The 19,467-nt window shown below is 43.0% G+C and overlaps 1 protein-coding gene across 1 annotated transcript in view; it reads left to right on the top strand.

Annotated features, from left to right (window-relative positions):
* The window catches only part of COL26A1 (collagen type XXVI alpha 1 chain), a 576,097-nt gene that overhangs the window by 150,218 nt on the left and 406,412 nt on the right, over positions 1–19,467 (top strand). Inside the window, exons 2-3 of the mRNA XM_030186010.1 lie at positions 4,248–4,370; positions 6,526–6,623. Of these exons, the coding sequence (XP_030041870.1) occupies positions 4,248–4,370; positions 6,526–6,623 (221 nt within the window). The remainder of the gene's footprint in view (positions 1–4,247; positions 4,371–6,525; positions 6,624–19,467) is intronic.

Raw genomic sequence — 19,467 nt, 5'->3', positions numbered from 1 at the left:
GCAACAGACTGTTTGGAAAGCCTCAAGATGCTACCATGACCTGAAGGGGAAAAAAAAGAAAAAATAACAAAAGAAGGGAAGTATCCTTCAAGTCATGTTCCAAACATGACACAATTCAAAAACACTTTAAAGATGACTTGATGCATTCCTGCATTTGAGCACTGTAGTTGCCTGCCTCAGGAGTCTAATGACTTAGGGATTGAACAATATGTCAAATTGAAATGATGTCAAAGATCGTCCAACATTTTAGAAAAGCATCACCATCAACAGGTGATTTGCAAAAGGAAAAATACCAGGTGGCGCAATGAACACCAGACCAAACTTTATGACAAAAATCAGAAACACGAACTGCACAACACGGTTCACATGACTTGAAGGATACTTCTGATAAGACTGTGGATAAAAGATGCAACTGGAAGGCACAGATCAGCACTTCACAAGTACCAAGATCAACTACCTGCCTGCATTGTTAGATGTTTACAGGGACAGTCTGATATCATCCAACCAGGGTTAAATGCCTTTGTTTTATTCTAAAAAGCCTGTGATCACCCTTGGTTTTAGGTGACATTTCATTGAAGCAAGGAGTGTGTGTGTTAATCCATCTGCCATCTGTTTATTTTATCATTCCACATATTTGTATTATGAACTTTTAAATTCTAACCTTTTCTTCTGCGTACAGTCAGGGGCCGATATTCAGACCGTGGGAGCTAAACCGGCTAATTCCTGCCATCGGTGCTGAGCCCGGGGACTGGCATTGAATATCTGGTTTATTTGTGACCGGTTTAAAGATAACCGGCTAAGTTGATATTCAGATTTAACCAGTTAGCTTTAAAGCAGCTTAAGATATCCCACATTTTCACGTGACCAAATATGATCACTAAGCTGGCTTTAAAGATTGGCAGATAGCTGGTTATATTGGGCCATATGGCCGGTTATCCTCCCCTGAATATCGGCGGATGGCTGGTTAAGTGCTATTTAACCGATAAGCAGCTGTTCTGGCCAGTTAAATAATGCTGAATATTGGGGATTTAGTTTTTATTTAGAAAAGCAAATATAAAACAATTAGTTCCTTGCGGTCCTTGTAGCATATTGGTGAATAATAAGAGGGATTCTGAACTCAAGATCTGTTATCATAAAATGTTTTTGTTTCCAGAATTTTAAAGCCATCCTGGCTGATATTCAGCCAGTGGCGATCAATGTTTTTATGTCTGCAGCTGGCTATATTCCTGGATATTCAATGCCAGGCCATGTCCCGGCGTCAGCATTGAATATCCAGTTTTAGGCCGGCTGCTAAAACTTATGCAGTTAAGTGCAATATTCAGCCTTTGACCTCATAAGCTGAACTGCTTAAATATAGGACTGCTAGTTATGCAGCTCAGTTTCAGCAGTCATATGCGGTCAATGGCTGAATATCGGCGCTTACTTCAGGAAGCAGGTGAAAGCTTGGCTCTTCAACCAAGCCTTTAACGGAAGAAGTAACTAACTTGTTAGTCTCACTCACACACAAAAATTGACTCGGGCTGCACATACTGCAGCAGGACATGTTTATCCACTCCTACCCTAGCTGAGATAATATTTAACCATCTCTCTGACCTCACATGCAACTTTCTTCAAATCAATCACCTTACATTCTAATTCTTCCTACTTTCTTACTCATCTATATGTTACAACTTTGCCTTACCCTTCACTACCAATTGTAATGTTCTAGTACATATTGTGTTGTCATTGCAAGTAGTATACCATGCCATACTTTGTATTGTTGTTCGAATATTTTTACTGCTCTAATTGCCTCCAACTAATGTTTGATCTATTCTTACTGTACACCGCCTTGAGTGAATTCCTTCAAAAAGGCGGTAAATAAAGCCTAATAAATAAATAAATAAGGAATGAGCTGCTTGCTTTACCACAGACCATGGCTGCGAAAGGGCTCTGTAAAGAAAAGGACAAAACCAGACTGCATGAAGACAAAATGGCGGCCCCCACAAGCCCTGTTGCCTCCACGATAGGATCAGCCTGGAGGGGGGGCAGAAGTGGCAGCCGAGGTAACAGGAGCCATGGAAACTTTGTTGGACAAATGTTTAAGTCCTATTGACTCCAAACTGGAACAAATGCACAGTAATATGGAAAAGCTCAGTAATGATTTGGCAGCATACCAACAGAGGCATGGGGACCTTGAGGACAGAGTGACTAAAGTAAAGGATGTACAACCTGACCTGCAGAAACTAGTGGCCACATATGAGGATAAGAGCGAGGATCTGGAAAACACATCCAGAAGGAACAACCTTTGTTTTGTGGGCTTGACAGAAGAACTAGAGGACCGGAAGCTGCAAGTTTTTTTGGAATCCTGGCTGCCTCAACAACTAAAGCTTCCGGCTTCACTGGACTCGCTACATGTAGAAAGGGCCCACCGAGTGGGTCCTCACCAAAAGGCGTCCTCAAGACCCCGAGCAATCATCATGACATCTACTCAATTTTGCCCATAGGTCTGCCATCCTGCAAGCTGTTTCATCTATTCTTACTGTGAATTCCTTCAAAAAGGCGGTAAATAAATCCTAATAAATAAATAAATAACAGCATAAGTGCCAACACCACCCCTTGAACCCCCCACAAGTTAGCTGGCTAACTAGTTTAAGTTCTGCTAAATATTGCTGGTTTGACTAGACAACAAATTTAAGTGACCAAGAGCAATATTGCCCGGATCATTTACACATCTTTGTCCTACTACTGACATCTGCTGGTCAGAGATGATGTACTACTACCCTGGGTACTTCTGACAGAAGTAGGCTTATGGGCTTGATGTATCTTTGGTCTGATCCAGCTTGGCACTTCTTAGGATTTTATCCAGCTTATAATCGAAAGACAAAAACGCCTATATTGCGACCTAAATCGGGAGATAGGCGTTTATCTCCCAAAAACGAATAACGCGGTATAATCGAAAGCCGCACTTGGACGTTTTCAACTGCACTCCATCGCGGAAGGGTACAAAGTTGACAGGGGCGTGTTGGAGGCGTGGTGAAGGCGGGACTGAGGCGTGGTTATCACCCGAACAGAGATGGGCGCCTTTCGCCGATAATGGAAAAAAAGTATGCGTTTGTAGCTAGAATTTATGGCACTTTTCCTGGACCCTGTTTTTTCACGAATAAGGCCCCCAAAAGTGCCCTAAATGACCAGATTACCACCAGAGGGAATCGGGGATGACCTCCCCTGACTCCCCCAGTGGTCACTAACCCCCTCCCACCACAAAAAATGATGTTTTACAACTTTTTATTTTCACCCTCAAATGTCATACCCACCTCCCTGGCAGCAGTATGCAGGTCCCTGGAACAGTTGTTAGGGGGTGCAGTGGACTTCAGGCAGGTGGACCCAGGCCCATGCCCCCCCTACCTGTTACAATTGTGCTGCTTAATGCTTAGTCGTCCAACCCCCCCAAACCCACTGTACCCACATGTAGGTGCCCCCCTTCACCCCTTAGGGCTATAGTAATGGTGTAGACTTGTGGGCAGTGGGTTTTGAGGGGGATTTGGGGGGCTCAACACACAAGGGAAGGGTGCTATGCACCTGGGAGCTCGTTTACCTTTTTTTTTTTTTTTTGTAAAAGTGCCCCCTAGGGTGCCCGGTTGGTGTCCTGGCATGTGAGGGGGACCAGTGCACTACGACTCCTGGCCCCTCCCACGAACAAATGCCTTGGATTTATTCGTTTTTGAGCTGGGCGCTTTCATTTTCCATTATCACTGAAAAACAAAAACGCCCAGCTCACAAATTGTCGAATAAAACATGGACGTCTATTTTTTTCGAAAATACGGTTCGGTCCGCCCCTTTCACGGACCCGTTCTCGGAGATAAACGCCCATGGAGATAGACGTTTTTGTTCGATTATGCCCCTCCATGTATACCATAGCTGCAGTGCGACAAAAAAGAATGTGTTCAGATTGTGCCTTATGAAATACATAGAAGTTACTGTCTAAGCTACCTTACCATGCAAGGGTTGTGGTCTTCTTATGTGACTCAAGTAAGTTGGTCTCATCTGATTGGCAGAGTCCTGGTTTTCTTAATGTGCCTGCTCGGATTTGAAATTCTGGGCAGTGGGATAAGATGTAAGAGACAGAGGACTGGGCCAGTCTGTGACCGCTGACCTGGAGCATTTAGCTTTTACTCTGTTACGCTGCTGTGCTGCTTAGAAATGTGTGGATGAGACTATGATGGTTTTTCTTCTGATTCCCAGACTCTGCTTCCCCTTTTCCGTTTCAGGAATTGGTGCCAATACACAGTTACAAAGACGGTGTCCTGTCAAGTGCAAAATGGGTCTGAGACTGTGATCCAAAGAGTTTACCAGAGCTGCCGCTGGCCCGGACCTTGTGCAAACCTACTCAGGTAAACACTTTTCATGCAGTAGATAACTGTTCCCTGTTCTGTTGCTTTTTTCCCCTTGCCTTTCAATTTCAATTTTTTTTTAAATCAAGAAGTCTCTTCATAATAGGGGAGGTAGCTTAGTGGTTATAGAAGCAGGCTGCAAACCAGTGAAGCCAGGGCAGGTCACTTCACTCTCCACTGCCTCAGCTACAACTAGACTGTAAGACAATTTGGGCAGGGAAATAACTCGTATACCTGAATATTTATCTTGCCAAGGACCGGTGTTAGACATACTATGGCTCAGGGCAGAAATTTGGTAGGGTGCCCCAAAGTGTACCGGCAGGATATTCCTTTTTCATCCTGAAGCAGGTTTGGGGCCTTGTGTAACATGGAGGCTCAGTTGCATCCCCTAACACCATCTCTGAGCATGCTTTGATTTGGAAAAGGTAATAAATCTTCCAGGTCATACTTGTTCTTTTTGTATTTTAAAATAATCAGATGCTGCAGAGTTACAGTAGAATATAAAGCCTGGAATGTATACTTTCTGCATGGATAAGCAGAATAAAAAAAATCCACACATAGTTGATGTCATCAGCTGAGGGGTCAGTCTGGAATGGATCTGCTGTTCTAGAGGCCAGAGAAGCCTAGAAAGTTCTTTGGATGTGGGTGCCTGCTCTCACCTGTGTATGAGTTGCTCATCCTCTTCAGTCTACTTCCACTTGGAAATGCAGCAACAGATTTACTCTTTCTTGTCACTTAGGGGGCATTAAGACCTTAACATGCAGTTAGTGTATGCTAACAGGCTACCGCAGAATGTGTTAAAATGTGGTAAAAGCAGTTAGTTTAACGGGGTTTAAAATAAGGTTTGGATGGCTTCCTAAAGGAAAGTCCCTAGACCATTATTAAAATGGACTTGGGAAAATCCACTGCTCATTTCTAGGATAAGCAGCATAAAATATATTGAGCTTTTTCGGGATCTTACCAGGTATTTGTGATCTGGATTGGCCACTGTTTGAAACAGGATGCTGGGCTTGATGGACCTTTGGTCTGTCCCAGTATGGCAATACTTATGTACTTATATGTTTGCAATATTTTGTCTATTTGTGCCTGCCAGAGCTGGAAAAACTGAGGAAAATCATAAGAGATCTACAACCTATACTCCAGGAGGATGAATTACTGAAAGAGATATTCCCATCCCCACCAGTGTTGGCCTGCCAACAGCCACCCAACTTAAAACACAAACTAGTGAGAAGCAAGCTCCCGACAGAAACTCAAAAAGAAGAGAGCGGCACACATCCTTGCAATATATCCAGCTGCAAACTATGCCAAAACATTTCACAAAATCCCATAGTCATTCACAAAAGAAAAATATTCAACATAAAGGAATCTGTCACATGCTCATCTTCCAATGTGGTATATATCATTCAGTGTAAAAGGTGTGATGATGACACCTTCAAGTTGGGATTCTGAAGTCTTGAGTGATGCGAAAATGACTTATGTTCTGACTGAATTCTCTTTCCCCTAAATACACTGTTGCTACAAATAGTCACTTAGGTAAACACTTAAACTGGCGTAGGGCAGTTCTAAAACTGAGCTCCCATGGCAGCAAAAAGTGACACTTCCGTGCGTTAATGGCCTAAGTTTAGAAGTTTATAATGCTAATTTACAAGGGGAAATGTAAGTAGTATTGTGCACCAGTGCAAGGAGACATAACACATGGGAGGAGCTGCAAGTTCCGCACTTCCTTGTTAAAATTAGGTGCCCACAGATATGCCAGATTAATGGCTGGTTCAACTATTAGAGCCTAATTATAAGGAATGCTGTTCAGGGCCGGCATTAGGGGGTGACAAACAGAGCAATTGCCATGGGCCCCCATACCTGCCTTAAGCTAAAGGAGGTATAGGCTGAAGGCCAGCTTTTGGGTCCCCTTCCCGGTTTCTGCCCTGGGCCCCTGAATGTCTAACACCAGCCCTGTGTGCGGATGCCGGGTTCCACTAGTATTCTATAACAGAATCTGTGCACCCAGATGCCTTTACAGAATCAGGTCCAACTACACAGCATCAGAGTGTCTACAAGAAGGTGCCCACTTATACAATTGCACCTCAGACATGAGTTGTTTTTTTTTAACTATGACAGATGCTGCTGCTACCTGACTCTGCCTTTCTGATAGTTACAGGACCCTACTGAGGCCCGTCTACAAAATATCCTACAGAACGGTGACCACTTTGGAATGGAGGTGCTGCCCAGGGTTTACGGGAAGCAACTGTGAGCAAGGTAAGTCGAACTACCTCATGCCTTCCATGCTTGGTGTTTGGGGAGCATTTCTGGGAATATGCCGTGCTGGAGGGGGTTACAGATGAATTTTGGTTATGTTGATTTTTTGCATTCCTGTACTCATGCATGATGAAGGCAAGACTCATAATGTTGTGGGTTTTGGTTGTATCACAATTAGAGAAGGTAAGAATGAAACCAAAAGTGCTGCATTTATGAATCGCCAAGTAATCTCTAAGAAAGACAAAATGACTAGAAATGTTTCCTGTGCGGCTGGAACCACCAATAAACCCATGGTATGTTCTCCTAGTTTGTAGGGCCCCAAATATTGCTGCTGGGTTGGTATTGGGGGCCTCCAGGTTTGAACACACGATGCCATTGATGAAACAATTGCATTAGTTACCTATAGTGTGTCGAGTACAATATAAGATTTTGTCATTAATCCATCAGGCTTTGTATACGCTTGTACCTTGGTGCTTTCAGCAAAATACTGGTCACTTATCGACCTGGAAGGGCTTTGAGATCAGAAACAGCAATGAAACTTTCTATGCAGAGAAATGATACTTGCACGGTATGCAGAAACTCATGCGACAGCAGTTTCTATCTCAGGGCCAATGTTGTGGAGCAGTTTACCAAAACCTTTCCTTTGTGTCGTGAAGTAAGAACGTTTTGTTACAAAATTTGACAACTGACTTCTTTGTTAAAAATGTTTTACTGAGAGTTTGCCATTGTGAGGGATGTGTTGGGAAAGTACAGATTGTATTTTGTTATATTTTATTGTGTGTGTTATGTGTAATCCGGTTAGGTGTTGGCAGAATAAAACTTTTTAAATGAGTAAAATACAAAAAGAACAAGTATGACCTGGAAGATTTATTACCTTCACAAGGTTAATAAAGAGACCTGGATTTTCCCTTGCTTGTGCACAGTGATCACTAAATGTTTCTTCTCCATCTCTCCCCACTCCTTTGTTCTGACAAAGAAATAGTCCTACACCAGAAATGCTACAACAAACCCTGGATATAGATGTGACCTATTTAACAAGGCCAGTAAGAAAACTGAAGGTGGGCTGTGGAAGGGAAGAGCAGAGGAGGGAAATGAGAAACAGGAACACGATCATGATTTCTAATTCCCAGATGGAATTAATCAGGATCCTCAGTCAATGTGGGTGATCTGGACAGAGTATGGATCCTTTTTTCTACTACTGTATTTACTTATTGGCACTTAGACACCTGATCTACTATTTCCAAAAAGTACAGTCTTCCAAATAAGAAAGCAGAAATTATTGGCTTACATAAAATATTCTTTGCATGATTTTCAAAGGGTTTAATTGCCTCTGGACTGGCTTTAGAGTAGAAGCAGAGTGGATGCCTGAGAAGCCTCCTGACCAGGGCGCCAAAGTGCATGTGAACCAGAAGCACAGCATGGTCACCTGCCAACCTAATTTGTACTCTATGCTGAACAAGTACAAACCTACCCCTTCAAGCTGGGGGGGGGGGGGGGTGTTGAAGGGAGCTGCCCCATCTGTCTGGGGTGGAATGCAGCAGGGTGGTGGTGGGGAAGCACTTAAGTTAGGAGTTAGGCCTTCAAAACTGACTTATTTGAAAATTTACTAGAATTAATTGCTTAAGTTTAGGTGTCTAAAATGTGGGTGGGTATGGGGGCAGAGTTAGGGCAGGGTAAAAAGCTGATTTTCAGTACTAAACATTTTTAGGAACTCTGCTTTTTTGGCATCGCAGCTAGAGAACGACACGGGAATAAAATGTGTCCCCGCCCCATCCCCGTTGGTTCTATCTCTGTCCACATCCCATCCCTGTGGCTCTGTTCTCATCTGCAGAACGTCGAACATTGCCAATGACACCCGTAAATGCTTGATTTTAGCGAGGCCTAGGAGGGATCTCCCAGTCTACACGTCCATCAAGTCCAAGGTCCTCTAGCGCTCCCCCATATGTGCCATTTTCTTTGAAAATCTGGGGGAGCGACTGCCCCAACTAACTATGCCTTTGTTTCCCTTCCCTTTGTGTGCAGCATGTCTCTCCCTCTAGGTTAATATAGACTATCCTTCTGTTGAAAATTGTGTGGTAGTAGAATGTATCTATTTTAATGCTTGCTGTGTCTGTAGCAAAAAAGGTTTGATAGGAGATTTGATTGGGGAAAGACAACTTGGAGTGATCTTGATTACTGAAGGATGGCTTCCTGATTTAAATTCTACACTGATCTTATCAATTTGCCCTGTTGGTTATAGAATTACCCATTGTATTAGATCAGACAAGAAGGGGAGGAGGGTTAGTGTTAATATATAAGAATTTTTTCCCCAATATATTTTATTAATTTTTATCAAATATACAATAAACATAAAAGAAAAAGAAAACCAAACATAGAGAGGAATGAGGAGAAAATACAGAATCAGTGTCTTGTCTTTAACGTCGGTGAGCCCTTAGGTCCCGCAAGGCCCCAAAGGACCTCAGAGGACAGCCGTGCAACCCCGAATCTTCACCCGCGGCGGCCGCCGTTCACCAGGGGTTGAGCCCCCAGCTGCAGGCGGCCAGCAGGACTGCTGGAACCGCGGGGTTGACGGACTGACCTGGCTAGAGTCGGGAGTAACGGGCAATCAGCAACCAGCAGTCAGGCGCAGGGCAACTCCCTGGGCAGGCGGATAGCAATCAGTAGTTAAGTATAAGCACAGTCTCTGGATAGGCGGCTAGCAATCCGTAGTTAAGTATAAACACAGTCTCTGGATAGGCGGCTAGCATAGGCGGCTAGCAATCCGTAGCTAAGTATCAGCACAGTCTCTGGATAGGCGGCTAGCATAGGTGGCTAACAATCCGTAGCTAAGTATCAGCACAGTCTCTGGATAGGTCCACAAAGACGCAACACGGAACCACTGTGCAGGCTTCGGGAACAGAACCTGAAGCGCGGATGTCAGCTAGCCTCCGTGTTTAAATATCGCGCCACCCCGCCCCCGTGGGAGAAACCCACCAATCCGGCCCTGGGAGTCGGCAGAGCCCCTCGGATTGGCCCTGCCCGATCTCCCAGGCGGAGTCACCCCCTGGTCCTCCAATCCGGTGCAGGTAGGTGGAGCTCCAGAGCCCCCTGGCTTCGGAGCGAAGAAGACGCCGGCCCCCGCATCCCAGCGCCGCCATCTTGGGCGGCGCGAACCTCGTCCTGGCATCCTCCACCTGAGAGACCGGCGGTCGCCGTCGCCGGCCGCCGTGCCCAGCCTGACCCACCAGTCTCGCGGCAGCGCCGGCCCCCATGCAGGGACCCCCCGGCCGTCTTCCCGCGCCGCGGAGGCCGCTGACTCCCGCTCCCCGCAGCGGGAGAGCAGGTAGGCGCGCAGAACGCGACAGTCAGTATGCAAAACATTCTTATCTACATAATAAGAAATGAGATAAGAAATTATTCCGACAAAAAGGTTTGGACTATAATGCAGTTTATAAAGACTGTAAATAATGTTGCAAAGGAGTCCAGACTTTTTTCTTAGAAAATGTTGTCTGATATTTCCCTGCCATTGCAAATTCAAAATTTTTGATGCTGTAAAACTGTGTTCCACCAAAAGTGAACGTTTAATAGGTGAGCAGCTTTCCAGTTTTGCAATATATGTTTCTGAGCAATGGTAAGCAAGATGTCCAACAATTTTCTTGCAGATTTTGGGAACAAGATTTATAGATTATTATTTATTTATTATTGAAAGTGTAAGGTCACAATTAAGGGACAGAATCCTTTGGATAATACACCATGTTGCTTTCCAAAATTTGAAGATGAGGTCATATTCATACATCATGTGAAGTAAGGTGCCCACAATTTTGAAGAGCCTGATTCTGTTCCCACTCTTCTCCTGCTCGTGTGACTTTCCATGGGACATTGTTGTTCTTTCCACTTTTGTGGTTGTGTTCACCTTGTCGCCCAATTTTACCATATTGGCTATCTTTTCCTTCCTTTGCCCCTTTGCTTTCCTGACAGCTTTTCTAGCTTCTCTTAGCTTTTCCAGATATTTTTGCCTGTCTTCCTCTTTCTGTGGTGTCTTGTAATGTACGAAGGATAACTTTTTTCCCCTTACCTTTTCAGCTACTATGTTTGAGAACCAGAGCAGCCTTCTTTTCCTCTTACTTTTATGCAATTTTCTAACATAAAGCTTTGTCGCTTTTAAAATAGGTCCTTTCAGTTTTGACCATTGATGTTCTACTACCTTCAGCTGTTCCCATCCAACTAACCGTTCCTTGAGAAATTCCTCCATCACTGCAAAAATTTTTAAATTTATTTTTAAAGCTTTTTAATTTATTTGAAAACTTCCCATATGTAGATATGAATATCATGAAATAACAATTGAATATCACTAAAAGAGCTTCAAAAATGTTTTGTAGCTGGTAGAACAGAAATTATAAAGTGTATTTTGTGCTCCTTTTTCTACACTGTTCTGTACAATACAGATGGCCAAATTTCAGTGATGGGTTCATCTTAACTGTTATAATCTGCCTTGGGGAGCCTGGTGTTTTAAAAATGATGGAATATATTGAAATTAAATGGAAGTAGAATTAAAACTCTCCTTTCATTGGGGCACATAGAATTGCATCTTCATGTGTTTTGTAGAAGTTTACCTTTTAGATACATAAATGGATTATTCTGTTTTGAACATGATTCAGGAGCAAATGGTTTTATAATTCAATATAAAAATATTTTATTTCATGCAGATCTTTTGTTTGAACATAACTAAATGGACTATAAGCCCCTAATGCACTCCATTGTTTTTCTTATATTTTATTCTTGTGATGACTAATACTGTGCCAAAACTGAAAACCCCAATAATAAAAGGAGCTGATTGTGAACACTATCCACCCTAAAAGGTTGTTTTCTGGATGTACATGAGGAATTGTGATATTGAAATAGTAAGTGTATGTTTGTGTCCCTAGTCATGTATCCAAAGTTTATATAATCCTTTCAAGAAATCAAGTTAATCATTTAAATTATTAGTGGAACATAACCACAGAAGCATGGTATGCTCGCATTTTCAATATGGTAATACTAGGGCCCAGCTAAAGAACGGCCAGGTTATTTTGAGTTAGTCTTCACTGGACCAAACTTGCTTTCCTTGTGCCATCACTATCCAGCAGGTAGGCAGCGTCTTAAAAGGTGGAGGATAAAGGATTTAAAAAAAAAACCCAGTGGCAGAGCTGGTGGTTGGGAGGCGGGGCTAGTGCTGGGCAGACATATACGGTCTGTGCCAGAGCTGGTGGTTGGGAGGCGGGGTTGGTGATTGGGAGGCGGGGATAGGGCTGGCCAGACTTATACGGTCTGTGCACTGAAGAGGACAGTACAAATAAAAAAGTAGCACATATGAATTTATCTTCTTGGGCAGACTGGATGGACCGTGCAGGTCTTTTTCTGCCGTCATCTACTATGTTACTATGTTACATTAAACTCCCGACTTTGCTTGAGATAATGTGGCTTACATTTGAAAATACAGTGAGACACAATAATTGAATTCAGTTATATCATGGGAGCAAATAGATGGATATATCTGAAACATAATAAGGTTGAGATTAGTATGTATACTCAACTGGACATTTAAAAGTTTGTCCTTTAATGATGCCTTATGTTCAGAAATCATAGCCATAAGTATAGGGAGTTATTCAAAGATTATCCCATTCACACACCAGAACAGGCATCCATTACGTTGCAAAAGTAAACAACAACTTCTAAAGAGTACAACCAAAATTATTTCCATCTTCCAAAATTCCAGACAGGACCCAAAGCACTCCAAAACAAGTAAAGTCAGAAATAGCACAGTTTATACCTAGGTGCTCAACCACCATTAGGATTCACCTTTGGGTTTAAAAAGCAAAACTATGTGCATGTAAGATCTGGATAAACAATCAAAGTTTAAAGCAAGTGGTCATAATGTATAATACGTGGTAGCAATAATGAAACTGTGATGGAATATTCGCATAGCAGGCTGCCTGAGCCAACAGATTTACTTTCCACTGAACATAATTAACTTTGTATGAGCTTGGCGGCTAATAGTGTGCTGAACTACAATGTTGGTACATTTAGACTGGCTCTGGACTTCTGCATGAATAGCTGTGCCCTCATTATTCAATATCTGTCTTTTAAATAATAGTAATAAAAAATATCAAGTTCATTTTTATAATATACCACTGCAATCTACAAAACAAAGGAGCAAGTTCCCTTATGCCATCTTTTTCTTTTGATGTAGGCATGGGAAAAATATTTTTGTAATGCTCCCAGATTTCAACCTAATTCATGTTTAATATGTAATTAAACATGAGTGTAAATTTTAAGAGGCTTTGACATTAGCTTCAGAACTTTTAGTACAAGAAGAGTGCTGGGTAGACTTCTACTGTCTGTGTCCTGAGAAAGGCAAGGACAAATCAAACTCGGGTATAAAGTATCACATACCATGTAAAATGAGTTTATCTTGTTGGGCAGACTGGATGGACCATACAGGTCTTTATCTGCCATCATTTACTCTGTTACTATGTTACTCTTTGGGGTTCTACATGGAATGTTGCTACTAATTGGGATTCCGGAATCTTGTAACTCTTTAGGATTCCAGAACCTTCAGAACTTTTAGTTCAAGAACAGTGCTTGGTAGACTTCTACGGTCTGTGCCCTGAGAATGGCAAGGACAAATCAAACTCAGGTATATATACATATAAAGTATCACATACCATGTAAAATGAGTTTATCTTGTTGGGCAGACTGGATGGACCGTAAGGTCTTTATCTGCCATCATTTACTATGTTACTATGCAATACAAATGTCATAAGTAAATAAATAGAAACTCTGAATTTTGAGCACCTGATTCTCATAATATAATATCTGTTCTAATGGCCCTTTTACCAGAAGAAAAAAAATCTCTGCACAAATATAACACATGCTACAGTGTCGTGTCCCTATAACCAGCCCCTCCAAATAACACATTGATTACGATTTATAACAAATTACTACTCTACCTATGAAAAGTTATTCCATTATTATACTTCCTCTGTGTACATCCATATACTGCTCAAGCCGGCATGTTCAAAAATATGTGAGATTAAATAAAAATGCTATAAACAATACAGAACGACAATGTGCAAATTTAGATTGTGAGCCCTCCTGGGACAGAGAAATATCCAGTGTACCTGAATGTAACTCACCTTGAGCTGGTATTACTGAAAAAGGTGTGAGCAAAATCCAAATAAATAAATAAATGTGGATGCAACTCATAGAGTGTATAGCTATGATGGCTGTGCAGGGAAGGGGAAATAGAGATTGACCCAATTGGCTTCAACATTTTTGACGTCACTTGTCTCCTGTTTTATCTAACCTCCTTGGTCAGAACCACTTTAAGATCCATAGTCGCACCCAAGGGGGAAGTGACACAGGTAGGGTGGAGCCAGGAGAGCAGGAACTAGGAAGTATAAAAGCTCAAGGCACAGCTTGGTTGAGGAGGCCCAGATGGCAGCAGTGACACCCAACTGCATTTGCCTTTGCCACCTACATGTGAACTGCAGCCGAGACAGTCAGGTAGACCCAGTGCCACTGGGGACCTTGAAGAACTATATGCTTGATGCAGCCAGGGGTTGGCTGGTGAGTGGTATTGAGTGGAGGCCAATGCATGTCATGGCTTACAGGAGCAGGACCATGGAAGGTCTTTTGCTGACACCTAAGGACCTGTTTGTGTTATTTTCTCCTTGCCTGTGAAGCTAACAGTACCCATCCCTAGCACTTTTAATAAAATATTTTTATTTTGATGACCTTGACTGCTATGTGGCTTCAGTTTATCCTGGCTCCAGGGCCTGTCATTGTTCACATTATCATAGGGAAGAAAACACTTTTTGGGTATTATATGAAATTGTATGCTGCTACTTGTAGGAATTCCTCTGTAGTGGTAGACTTTCCAACCCTCAAGAGATATTCCTTCTTAAAAACCCGAAACAGAACTCTTTATAAATTTAAAAAAAAAAAACCCAAAACAACGATAGACTGGAAGAATTGCACAGATAAAAAATAAAGAACAGAACATATGAATACTACTGGAGGTCAACGAATGGAGGCAGTAGCGGGAACCATCTGCTAGTAGGTGATAGAAGACTGGGGCAGTGGGAAATAGTGGGCTATAAAATTTAAAAACAAGGTAAATCAATCTGTTCTTTAAGACTTGATTCTTCTGGACTGTGTCCCTCAGAGGCAGCAAGTGGAGCAGTACAAGCCCATCAAAGCGGTTGCCTGTCATCAGGGCTTTTTTTGAGGGGGTACTTGGGGGTACTGAGTACCGGCACCTTTTTCATTGTCTGCTAAAATTGACCCATGGACCCCAAGTTTTAATGAAAGAACTCAGGCTCTACACACCAATTCTGCCTTGTCATAGATTCTGCGACTGATTGCAGGGGGCCTGGTTATTGTGGGATGAGTCCCTCAGTGATCACCCCTCCCCTGAAGGGTGGCCTAGCATTTGAGTACCGGCACCTTTTTTGCTAGAAAAAACGCACTGCCTGTCATCCACATTTAGGGCCTCTTTTTACTAAACCGCACTAGTGATTATTGGTGTGGCAAATGAGATTGAATGGGCTTCCTCTCATTTGCCAAGTGGGAATCACTGGTGTAGTTTATTTTTTTTTATTTTTGTTACATTTGTACCCCACGCTTTCCCACTCATGGCAGGCTCTATGCGGCAGGCAATGGAGGGTTAAGTGACTTGCCAAGAGTCACAAGGAGCTGCCTGTGCCGGGAATTGAATTCAGTTCCTCAGGACCAAGGTCCACCACTAGGCCACTCCCCCACTCCTTTTTTTTAGTAAAAGAGGCCCTTAATCATGTCCATGCAATATCTGGTATTTCTTCTTGGGACACTGAATTCATCCTCTCTTCTGTGGTTTCTTGTATGAGGTAGAGTGCTGGTTGCAATTAGAGTCATATCTAATCCAAATCAGTATCACATCATTTGTTGCTGTTAGAATGGAATTGAAACACATGTTTTGAACACGTGAGGATGCCTGTTATACAAATGAATCAAAGTTTTCTTATGTAGACTAGAATTCTTGAAAATAAAAATGTTCATTTATCCAGAAAACAGCTTCTTGCACTTAACACGTTTTGGAATTAAGCTCTTCAATTGCCGTGGTGACTGGAGTAGGGTTACCATATTTGTCGTGACAAAAAAGAGGACACAAAATAAAACTGAACCCCACCCCTGCCATACCCCTGTGCCACGCAGTCACCACACCTTGACCCCACCTCAAGAAAGCAAAATTCTACAAACAGTGAAAATACTGCTAAAGTAACCAATGCATTTTCTTCCTTACTTTGCTAGACATAAAATGAAAGATGTACATTTCTAAGCATTTCATGAGCGTGTTCCCATTTCTTTTCTCTCCCATCCATGAGCAGTATATTTCCCTTGTCCTCTCCTCTCTATACCCTTCTATCCATATGCTGTATTTCCCCCGTTTCCCTTCCTCCCTCATCCTCCCCAATCTTTTTTCCAGCCTCCTTCCACCCACCTGTTTTTAAAGCTTCCTCACGCCCTCTCTCCACCCACATGGCTCCATCCACATCCCCTCCCCTCATGTACCTTATCAAACCCTGGTGGTCTTCTGGCTTCTTTGGGGCAGGAAAGAACCCCACTCTTTCCTACCCAGCGCACCGGTAGCCTGCTTGTTGCCAGTGCCACTTCAAAATGGCTACCGAGACCAAGCAGTGACCTTGCAACACTTCTGCTTGAAGTCTCGGTAGCCATTTTGAAGCAGCGCCGGCAGCAAGCAGGTTAACAGCAGCGCCGGGCAGGAAAACGTGGGGTTCTCTCCTGCCCCAAAGAGGCCACTAGACCACCAGGGTACAATAAGTGACGGGAGAGGAGGTGTATGGAGTTATGTGTAGGGATGGGGCTGTAAAAAAAGATTGCTGGAGGAAGGCTGGAAAAAAGATTGGGGAGGAGGAAGGGAAACGGGGGAAATACAGCATATGGATAGAAGGGTATGGAGAGGAGAGTGGGATAGGCTGTTCATGGATGGCAGGGAAAGAAAAGGGGGCATGCTCATCAATGCTTGCTTTTTTGGAAATATATATCTTTTCATTTTGTATTTAGCAGAGTATGGTCAAAATTGCATTTGTTACTTTAGCAGTATTTTCAATGCTTATAGCATCTGGTTTTCTTGGAGGGTCAAGGTGACTGTCCAGCTTATTTTTTGAAAGAGAAAGACGCCCATATTTTGACCCAAATCAGGAGATGGGCATCCATTTCCAGTGGGCGTCCTCAACTGCAGTCCATCACGGAGACAAACAAAGATCACGGGGGCATGTCGGAGGTGTGGCGAAGGCGGGATTGGGGCGTGGTTATCGGCTGAGGAGAGATGGGCGTCTTTAGCTGATATTTGAAACAAGAAGGGCGTTTTTGATGAGAATTTGGTCCGTTTTATTTGGACCCTTTTTTTTTCAGGTCCAAGTCCCAAAATGTGCCCCAACTGACCAGATGACCACCGGAGGGAATCAGGGATGACCTCCCTGGACTCCCCCAGTGGTCACTAACCCCCTCCCACCAAAAAAACCCACTTTAAAAACTTTTTTCCCCAGCCTGTATGCCAGCCTCAAATGCTGTACCCACCTCCATGACAGCAGAATGTGTTCTATCCTCTGACGGCCTTTCCCTGGTTCTGATGTGTGTCTTGGGTGAGTGTGACACCTTTTCAGTTATGCGCACTGCAGAGTCACATCAGCATTGCCTTGTGGTGGGTGTAGGGTATTGGGCTCCGTGATTCCACTAGCTTGTGTTAAATGCTTAAGATGTTGGTAGTTGGTAGGCTCTACTCCCATGGTGCTTTTCCCCCTGCTTACTGGGTCAGAGTGTGCCCTGTTTTGTTTCCGGTAGTCCATGAGGTAGTGGCCATTTGTGTAAGACACTTTTAGATCCCTTTCGTGTGTTAGCCACGTTACAGCACTTAGTTCTTACCTTGAATGTTGCTGAAAGAGGGCATTGTACACCATTCTGCCAGCTCAGACCTACTGCTAATCTCAGTACCAGGGAGACTCGTTGCCAGTGGGGCACAACCTCTGATCTGCAGTTAACTGTGAGTAAACAAGCTTATTCAAATAAAGGACGTTTTCAGCGAGATTAGTCTTCAGGTGTGAACTGCTGTGCAAGGTTATACAGCAGCAACAAGTCCTGTCCCTGGAGCACTTTTAGTGGGTACTGCAGTGCACTTCAGGCAGGCAGACCCAGGCCCATCCCCCCCCCCCCACCCGTAACACTTGTGGTGGTAAATGGGAGGCCTCTAAAACCCACTGTACCCACATATAGTTGCCCCCTTCACCCCTAAGAGCTATGGTAGTGTTGTATACATTTGTTCCTCCCACGACCAAATGGCTTGGATTAGGACGTTTCTGAGCTGGGCGTTTTTAGTTTCCATTATCGCTAAAAAAACGCCCATCTCAGAAAGGACCAAATCCATGGCATTTGGTCCGTCCAAACTGTGGAGGAGTGGCCTAGTGGTTAGGGTGGTGGACTTTGGTCCTGGGGAACTGAGGAACTGAGTTCGATTCCCACTTCAGGCACAGGCAGCTCCTTGTGACTCTGGGCAAGTCACTTAACCCTCCATTGCCCCATGTAAGCCGCATTGAGCCTGCCATGAGTGGGAAAGCGCGGGGTACAAATGTAACAAAAATAAAATAGATACTATTGGAGATTCTACATGGAATGTTGCTACTATTGGAGATTCTACATGGAATGTTGCTATTCCCCTAGCAACATTCCATGTAGAAGCCTGCGCGGCCACATTGGTGATCTGCAAGGGCCGACTTCTACATGGAATGTTGCTAGTGGAATAGCTAGATAATAAGGCAAATTTAATAATCTAAAGCTAGATCTTCAATCACCATATAATCTATATTTCTGAGATCCAGTAAAAGAATTTTACATATAAAGATTCAACAATCTTCCAAAATCATGTGTGAATTCTGTCTTATATCTTATATCTTATTCAAAACTGATTCTCCCAACACCTCAATGATGTTAATCACTGCAACTTCCACTGCAGTGATATAATTAACATCAAAATCTTCATTGGTTCTTACACATTAAACATTCTATATATTTTTATATTTTTTTGAAAACTTTTTTTCACTTATCTCATGTTATTTTATTGTTTTGTCGGACCCAGGGGAAAGTTGTCCGACATGCACGTTTCGCCCACACCTGGGCTGTCTCAAGGACCTTCCCCTGCAAGCACACAAGACCATATGTTAATTCCCCAGACTTCGATTCAAAATCGCCATCAGGAAGGGAAAACTTTAAAAAGAAATCTTTTAAACTTTAGAGAAAAAATATCATCTAAACTCACCCGGTCTTTTCATTAGCGTCAGCTCAGCAAAAGAAATTTAGTAGCCAAGATGGCGCCAGCGTTTTTTCATTCACATTAAATAACAGCTGATTGATGACTCATCAAACCCCGCCCCCAGGGCGTTCCACCAGCAGCAAGGGATCTCCTAGAAATGCTGCCGGTGGTAAGGTGGAACAGCTTAAACTAGATTAGAGTAGTCCATTCAATCTCTAAATGTAAACCTTTCGGTGCCACTGTTTGCAAAGAGAAAATATGGTATTGCTCTCTGAAGTTCAATACATTTTTTAATGACCCACCCTCCTCCCGATTATCTATACATTCCACAATGCGCCATTTAATGTCATCCCATTTGTGTTGTTTCTGTATCCAGTGATTTACAAGAGGAGCTTGAAGGTTTTGAGTTAAAATCCTAGATTTATGTTCGTTCAGTCTAATTTTAATTGGGCGAGAACTCCTACCAATATATATTAAGCCACATGGGCATATAATTGCATATACAACGTTTTTACTAGT

Source organism: Microcaecilia unicolor, chromosome 13 (genome assembly GCF_901765095.1).
Source record: "Microcaecilia unicolor chromosome 13, aMicUni1.1, whole genome shotgun sequence".
Lineage (NCBI taxonomy): Eukaryota > Metazoa > Chordata > Amphibia > Gymnophiona > Siphonopidae > Microcaecilia > Microcaecilia unicolor.
The sequence above is the reverse complement of the archived record's forward strand: the minus strand, read 5'-3'. Positions and strand labels throughout refer to the sequence as shown.